Source organism: Herpailurus yagouaroundi, unplaced genomic scaffold (genome assembly GCF_014898765.1).
Source record: "Herpailurus yagouaroundi ecotype Mexico unplaced genomic scaffold, PumYag 250, whole genome shotgun sequence".
Lineage (NCBI taxonomy): Eukaryota > Metazoa > Chordata > Mammalia > Carnivora > Felidae > Herpailurus > Herpailurus yagouaroundi.
Window position 1 is genome coordinate 15,462,272 of NW_024412467.1, and position 8,597 is coordinate 15,470,868.

Consider the following 8,597-nt stretch of genomic DNA (forward strand, 5'->3'; position numbering starts at 1 on the left):
CCTATATACATTCATTTGCATGGTGCACTGTGATTTAGATGGGAATGTACCTTGGCTCAGCATGAACAGCAAAAGACTTTTTCAAACAAAGTACTTTTCTATCAGTAGGGGAAAGGTGAACTAGGTAGGTCTCTATGTCCAGATAGGAAAAGCTTTGTTAAACATAGTCCAGTATAGCAAAGAGTGTAGTATTTCTGCTGTGCGCTGATTTACGTCAACCATAAGCAAAAAAAAAAAAATACATTTATATAATATAACACAGGAAATAATAATCTATCCAGGGAATTCCTGGGCCAATAAATAAGGCATAACAATGGTTACCCCTTACACTGAGAGATTAAGGGTCTGAGATGAGAAAAAGACAATTTTACAGTTTACCTTTCTGTCTTGAATGCATTTTTTTCAATGTTTATTTATTTTTGAGAGAGACAGAGTGCGAGCTGGGGAGGGCCAGAGAGAGAGGCACACACAGAATCCAAAGCAGGCTCCAGGCTCTCAGCTGGGCTCGAACTCACGAACTGCAAAATCATGACCTGAGCCGAAGTCAGCCACTTAACCAACGGAGCCACCCAGGTGCCCTACATCCATTTTTTATCACGAGCATATTTTGCTTCAATTTTAAATAACTTTGTTAACTACCTAATACCTAATTTTTATAATTTTGGAGAAAGGGCTTTATAAAGCAAAGTAACAGATCTGAATATGTAAAAATGTACAGACACTATAAACAAAGCTAAACAATAAGAGCCTGGGGGGAAAACACAATACACAACAAAGGATTAGTACCCATCAAAAATAGAGAGCTTCCACAAATAAGAAGCAAAACTAAAAAAAAAAAAAAAAAAAAAAAATAAAAACAAAAATGGTTTAAGTCCAAATTATTTGGCCTAGGATACCAAGGTCATCTAGATATGACCTCTGCCTTTCAGGCTCATGTCCTGCTGTCCTGGTCATAACCACACGACTTGTTGCCCAACTGTGCCAGATAGCGTCATGCCTCTGAGGCACTGTGCATATTTTCCCTTCCTGCAACATTTGTCAGTCCTTGTTTATGAATTCCTCATTTTTCAAGGCGTGGCTCAACCATCATCTCTTCTAGAGTCCTTCGACAGAACTGACCATTCCCTTTTTTTGTGCTCTGGCTGCAGTATCCATCTACCTCTATTAAGCATTTATTCCTATTACTGCCTCTGGTGGTTTAGATTTCAGTCTTCTCCACTAGATTCCAAGAAGGCAAGTCATCGCTTGTTCTTTTCCTTCTTGGACCCAGCACAATCTTAGGACAGGAAGTTCTGGGGAAACTCTGCAAGGAAGGGGCAACAGAAACTTGGCAAGGGCACTACCTGGGCGGCTAGGCATTGAAGACCATCCCACCCACCCTCTAACCCGTCTGTGGACAGCTTTAAACCTTTCGGAGCTGACCACTGGGATCAAACAGTTATACGGGGATCTACTGTGGACCTAAATAAATTCCCACCTCCAGGGACCCCTGTTTTCAGAGTTTGATGCTAGAACTGAAGGTGACCAAAATCGGTGCCTTTGGAAACACTCCACAACAGATGAACAAGTGAGGCCAACACGGTGATTCAAAATCCTACCTATGAAAGCCTGGATGGATGGCAGCTTTGGGTGCCCCATGCACATGTCACTGGCATACATGTATATGTGGCTGGGCTCGGATGGAGAAGACAGAAAATATAGATGAGGATTACTAAATGAATCTAACCATATTTCAAGAAGCTATTTATCAAAATGATCATAGAAAAGCTAGCTTGGAACCCAAAATGTGTCTGATGAATAAATACAGAATGAGTATGGGGGGGGGGTTTTGTGTTTTTTTTTTTTTTTTTTTTTAGAATAATCTTTTTTCTGTGCTTCTGCTCTTATACTTCATAGGATTCAAACACCTGGGGAACAAGTCCACCTGGCCCTCACATAGCAGGGTTTTGGGGAAAAAAGCACTGAAGATGAAGGTTAGCTCTCTGAACATATACAATACACACACCGCTCTTTGCTGCTCAAGAGAACACCCAGGTCTGACCTTTGTAACACTAACTACAAACAGTTGTTTCTTTTCTCCCCAACACATTTCCATAAAAATCCATTCTTAAAATATCAAAAACATAATACAATGTTCTACCTACCTGATTTTATCTGTTTTCCTTTTAGACCATAAAAGACTAATGTTTGAGAACAGTTCATAATAATCTGATCCACCAGGGCATGAAATCCTATCACACACCAATAACTATTTGTAAATGGATTTGTCTTTATAATTTAAAGCATGAATTTGGTAGCACTACAGGATAAAAGGCAATTACTGACTATGCCAGGAATTAATGGGGCATTGTAATTTAATCAATGTATTTGCAAGTATGTGACATCAAGCAACAACCCCTTCCGATCTATGAGTAGTTATTAATAGCAGCCTGCAAGAAAAGGGCCTGGAGTCTCAGTAGACCAAAAGCGTAATGAGTCACTTGCTGTGATGGGGCTGTCCAAAAATCTTATTTTGATCCCAGCTGCATTAACAGAAATGCAGAGTCTCAGACACGGTACCTTGGTGGCACCCAACTTGTGCAGAGCTCCAGGCATTACGACTGAAGAGCAGGCCCAGGCAGAAATGTCAAAACCATGTCACATAAAACGAGAATGAGAAAACCAGGACTCCTTTCAAAGAGTTTAAGGAGACACATGATACTGATCAGTAAGTGCCTGAATTACACTATAAATACAACCAACAGCAGTCAGGGAGGAGGGAAGCCGCAAATATTCCTTTTCTTTCGAAAGAGGGGGAAGCTAAAGTAAGAAGGACCAGATGGAGTTAATTCTCAATGCTGAAAAAAGGAAAGTGAAGTGAAAATGTGTCAGTACCCAGTTAATGTGTGTAGAGACCAAATTAGGTAATTCAAGTTTCCCACAGGTCTTTTCGTTTCACATTTATAGGTTAGCTAATTAACCACAATTTCATTTTTTCTTTTTCGTTCTGTTGCTGTTGTTACACAGTCCTAACCTTAGAAATCCTCACTAAAGATCACTTTTAAAACAAGCTTCGATGCAATGTACAATCAAATCATAAATAGCTTTCCTTGGTTCTTAAATTATTCAAAATACATAATTACTAAATAAAATATTAACAAAACACTTCCACGTTCCCATAGCTTCCTGCCATTCACATCCCAGTCTATGTTCTAGACAACTCTGGCAACGAAGACACCATAGAAAATATTATTTATGGTAAATTTTATTTTCATTGATATTTCATTTGACATAATTTCAAAGTAGGTCTGTGCTCTAAGATGAGCCAAAGAACAGAAACCCTAAAGCTCGTAAGAGATGTTTTTCACACTGTTCTGAGTAGGGCATGGGGTTTGGGGGTCCCCAAAGTTGATACCTAACGTTTTACCCTTTGAGGTTTTACCTAGAGACACAGAAAGAAGAGAGAACATCAACACACAAGAATCAAACTGTAATAAGGAGCTCTTGGGTTACAAACTACCACCTCTTTAAGGCTGTAGTGAAATGAATGATTTCTTCTGCAAAGTTCAATGTCTTTTTTTTTTTTTTTTTAAGTAAAATGTCAGAATATGTGAAAATGCTTCACTTGCTTCTCTTAATACACTGATATTGGAGAAATTTTTAAAATCTTCATGAGTCCAAGCTGGGACATGACTACTACTGATGGGGTCTATTCAACACACTAATTCCAAGTTTGGCGACCATCAGCAAACTGTTCAAAAGAAACACATAAACAAAAACACATCAGGTAAAGAACACGACAGGTACTCGACTGTTTTGTTGTTTTTTTTTTTTTTAAGAAACTAAGACTACAGGCCCTTCGCAGCTACATGAGGAGACGCCGAGGCCGAGCAGGCAGAGGTGGAGCCTTCATTCTTGGAAACACGAAAGAAATAACATGCCAAGGGACAGTCTTGCCCTGCACCCGCCTCAAAATGGTACGTGTGAATTGGGGTTTCCTAATCTCACAGCCAATAATTCAAAGAGATGAGCAAACTGAAGGCTGAAAGACCAAGGTCTCTCTGGGGTCACCGAGCTAGTTAATGGTAGATTTCCAGTCTCCCAGTTTACTGTTCTTGACCTTGGTGTACACGGACTATAAAGCATTATGCCTGACAGCATAACTATGACTGAAGTCAGGTTAGTGATCTTCTTTCGAACAGATTTTTTAAAATCCTGTCCTCAGAGTATCTTTATCACACGTAAGGAAAACTTTTTTAAAAACAATCTGGTCTGAGTTTTGTAACTCAAGTTAGCCAGCAGGATTCAATCAAAACTCCCTTTTAACAAAACGGTCAGTGATAAAGGACACCCATACGTCTAAGAAATCTGGAACGCACGCTGAAAGTCACAGAAAGAGCCGCTGTCAGGGCTTTGCCTGAAGCTCCTTCTGACGTAGGCAGGAGCCAGGACAGACCAGATTGCAAACGTGACAGCAAAGCCATGAACTTACTTCATTCTGACATCAAATCAACTACTGTTTTCGCAGCCTCCCCTATTTGTGTGTAAATTAAATCATTTCGGTTGATGTCCAGCATCAGGTATACCAACACAAGTAAATTCTGGAATTTACAGCGTATCTGGGGCCCTAAACTCAACTCCATCCCGGTGACAAACGGCAAGGGAACAGAAAATACCTGGCACCCGCGATTAAGCCCGCAGGCAGAAATTTCCCAGAGTGGTAGAATCTCATCCCCATAATGCCAGCTAAGGTTCCAGATGTAGCTGAGGGGAAAGACAGAAAGAATCGAATATCATTACATCTTCCATATGGGAGAACCAATGTCCCACCCACCTTTCAAGGGCCAGATCCCCTCTCATACCATCTCCTCCACGCTGGGGGAGCGCTGGGGGTGCTTCGTGGCCACCCGCGCCCTGTAGGACTAAGTACAAAGACTGGAATATAAGGCCCTCACCATCTGGGCCAAACCTGCCTTTCCGGCCTCACTACCCACCATTCTTCCGCCATAGTTTTCTCCACATTTGCGGTAGGTCTTCTTCTATTCCCTGTTGATGTATTTACCTTAACTGTATGCTCTGCTAGTCAGCATGTGAAGACCTATTACGTGTATTCCCATGCACTCACTGCACTAGGTGCTGGAGGGCAAAACTACCATCATAAAAGGCCTCTAAGAGGGTCCCGCCTATTCGGGAAAATGAGGAAAGGATTTGCTGAGGAAATGAAGACCAAAAAGCCAAGATCTGAAAAGGAGCGAAGAGCTAAAAGGGAGAAGAAAGCACATTCCAAGAGAGGGGATAACAGTGGTGGGGCCTTGTGGTGAGAGGGAACCGAAGGCTCAACTGTGGCCAGTGAGGAAGAGGGGCCAGAGCACAGAGCCCTGACAGCCATATGGAGGACTATGTTCTTCAGCCCAAGAGCAATGAGAAGCCATCAAAGCATACCAAGCAGAGGGATACATGAACATAAGAGGACTGTAAAATCAGAACTCGAGCTGCTCCATGGAGAACAATCCGGAGGGAAACCAGAGCATGTCGGGATACCACTGAAGAACTTCCTCAAGAATGCAGGCCAGATGAGGGGTACTGGGATGAGAATGGTGGCCATGGAGACACAGAAGGAGACACTTCAGGATATGGGCTGGAGGTAGTGCAAATAGGACTGACTGCTGAAGGAGACAGAAAGATGGGAGGAGGACAAGATCCAAATGGATGGAAAACACCGGCACCAAACACATCTGTAAGGACATGAGGTTACGTTTGGGCAGATGCCTAGAGACAAGATTTCAAGCGCACAACCTTTACTTATGAGTAAAGCTTGGAGGAGTGATGCCTTTCTGAATCAATTTTCCGTTTCAATGGTAATTTAAGGCCTAGACCCCAATAACACTGTCAAGCAAGACGGTATAAAGAAGATACGGGGTGCCTGGGTGGCTCAGTCGGTTAAGTGTCTGACTTCGGCTCAGGTCATGATCTCAAGGTCCCTGAGTTCGAGCCCCGCATCGGGCTCTGTGCTGACGGCTCAGAGCCTGGAGCCTGCTTCGGATTCTGTGTCTCCCTCTCTCTCTGCCCCTCCCCCGCTCATGCTCTATCTCTGTCTTAAAAATAAACATTAAAAAAATTAAAAACAAACAAAAAAAATATACAAAGAGCCAGGTCTTAAGAACTTAAATATTTAATGGCCAAGAAGAAAGATGGGTCAACAAAAGAGAATGAGAAAATAAGAAGGAAAACAGGAGAGTGGAAAATGGCTTGGTCTACTATGCTGAAAAAGCTAAAAGGCCAACTAGAATGAGGATTAAAAAATGTAGTCAGTTGGGGCGCCTGGGTGGCGCAGTCGGTTAAGCGTCCGACTTCAGCCAGGTCACGATCTCGCGCTCCGTGAGTTCGAGCCCTGCGTCGGGCTCTGGGCTGATGGCTCGGAGCCTGGAGCCTGTTTCCCGATTTTTGTGTCCCCCTCTCTTTCTGCCCCTCCCCCGTTCCTGCTCTGTCTCTCTCTGTCCCAAAAATAAATAAAAAACGTTGAAAAAAAAAAATTAAAAAAAAAAAAAATGTAGTCGGGTTGCCTGGGTGGCTCAGCTGGTTAAACATCTGAGTCTTGATTCCAGTTCAGGTCATGATCCCAGGGTGATGGGATTGAACCCCGCGTCAGACTCCACACTGAGCGTGGAGCTTGCTCGGGGTTCGCTCTCTCGCTCTCTCTTGCCCTTCCCCAGCTCAGGCACACGCTCTTTCTAAGAAATAAATAAACATTAAAAGTATATACACTGGATTGTGAAAACCCAGGCCACTGACAGGCTCAGGGAAAGCTATTTCCATGGACAAAGGACACAAAAAGGGGGGTCGAGAATGTGAGAGGTGAAGAAGTAAAAACAGGGAGTAGAACGGATTGTTTTAGGGAAGTTGCTGAAGGGGAAGAAGGGCAGGCAACTGGAGAAGGAAGCGGGGTCACGAGAGGTCCTTTCTTTTTTAATGGGTAAGAGAGGACACCTTTGAACATGAGTGGGAGGGATCCACCCGCAGGGCGGAACACAAATAAGAGAAGACATCTCTGGCAGCATAACACCCCAAGAAGGTGGGGAGAAGAGACCCAAAGCGTGGGTGGAGGGACTGGCCTTTGAGAGAGAAACAGCACAGTGGAAGGCCTGGGTGATGATGGCATGCTGGAGCCTCCGTGTGATGACTGTTGTTTTCCTTTACGTAGGCAGCGAGGGCAGTTGCTGAGAGCAGGAGTAGAATCAGACATGAGGATAAAGGAAGCCTGAAAGTCATTCAGGAGCTTGAGCGAGGGAGCTGGGAGGCAGAGCTGAGAGCGGGGCGCCTCCTCCTTCCACGGGCACGCCCAAATCAGCCGCCGCGACCTCCCTTCCCAACCCGTGCCGACTTGTACGAGCCACTCGGTCAACACACTTGTTCTCCCCACCACTCTTCTAAGGGCCGGCACGGCACGTGTTCCCACTCTGCGTATCTGGGGAGACGGCGAGATGTCCACGCTCCCAGCAAAATGGCTGACGTGTGGGGAAAGCTCAGTGAAAATGCACCCCAGGCCACGCTGATAAGAAGTGATCTTCCTCCCCGGTGCTGCTGTGTGGGCTGCTCACGGGGCACTTCAGCTGCCCCGCAGTCACCCCAACGGCATCAGTCAACATAAAGGCTCCTCGAAGGCAAGGCCTATGCCAGACATTCAGCTTAGTTTTAAAGGGCTAACACGTGATTTGCAAAGGCAAACAAACGCACTATTGAGGCAAACCTCACCCAGGCACGTGATCCTCCAGTAACGGTCAAGCACACGCTCTTCAGTGGGCAGACATAATGATTACGAGACGTCTACTTGCCTCGTACAAGCTTAATACTAATTCCGTTGGCTAGACCTAAATTGGAGGCATGAAAACCTTTCCATATTCTGTACATAGAAAGTAAACAGAAATCAGCACCACTCTCCCCACTCCCAATTTTAAAACTTCCCCAGCACTTGGGCAGAAGTAGTAAAACTGTCTTCATGTGAAGATCCTGCCACATGCCACCGAACCAGAGCCTTTGGGTAGAATGTTCTGGATACATAACTGTACCAGAGAGACAGGGAAGCGGACGTACCTAGGAAAACCCAAATGTTCCTCGGATCCTGAGACAGCTGATAGGCACCCAGGCCTGCTAAACTTCCGAAAAGAAGGCCAGCAGCCAGTGACGGAACGCTACCTGCGGAGAAGCAAACACAGTCCTGCATTGTAACGTCAGACACTCATTAACAGAAGTCACCAGATTTCCTTTCCCTCCAGGGGAAAACAGCCAAGAGAATTTCCCTCAACACAGCTCATAACCAAGGAGCTCTCAAGCAGGAAAATGTGTTGTGGTGTTTGCTATTTTACGGAGAAGTCGGGGTAACGTCACACTATTCCTCTCCTTTTTAATATAGACACTTGCATCTGGGGAGCAAAGAAGGGCTCCTAACCAGGCCTGATGAACCTGTCAAGCGTTGGAACTGTCCACAGGCAGAACCTCAGGCAAATCCCCAAAGGAGAAAGAAATAGGGGCAGTGAATTAAAACAAAACAAAACCTGGAGAGCAAGAATTCTGGTGTGTGTGTGTGTGTGTGTGTGTGTGTGTGTGTGTGTGTGTGTGTG

General features: G+C 44.5%; 1 protein-coding gene across 1 annotated transcript in view; it reads right to left on the bottom strand.

Moving 5' to 3' along the window:
- Positions 1–3,226: 3,226 nt before the first annotated feature.
- The window catches only part of TMEM14C (transmembrane protein 14C), a 7,419-nt gene continuing 2,048 nt past the window's right edge, over positions 3,227–8,597 (bottom strand). Inside the window, exons 4-6 of the mRNA XM_040460296.1 lie at positions 8,071–8,172; positions 4,656–4,743; positions 3,227–3,730 (exon numbers count right to left, since the gene is read on the bottom strand). Coding sequence (XP_040316230.1) covers positions 3,676–3,730; positions 4,656–4,743; positions 8,071–8,172 — 245 coding nt within the window. The 3' untranslated portion in view covers positions 3,227–3,675. The remainder of the gene's footprint in view (positions 3,731–4,655; positions 4,744–8,070; positions 8,173–8,597) is intronic.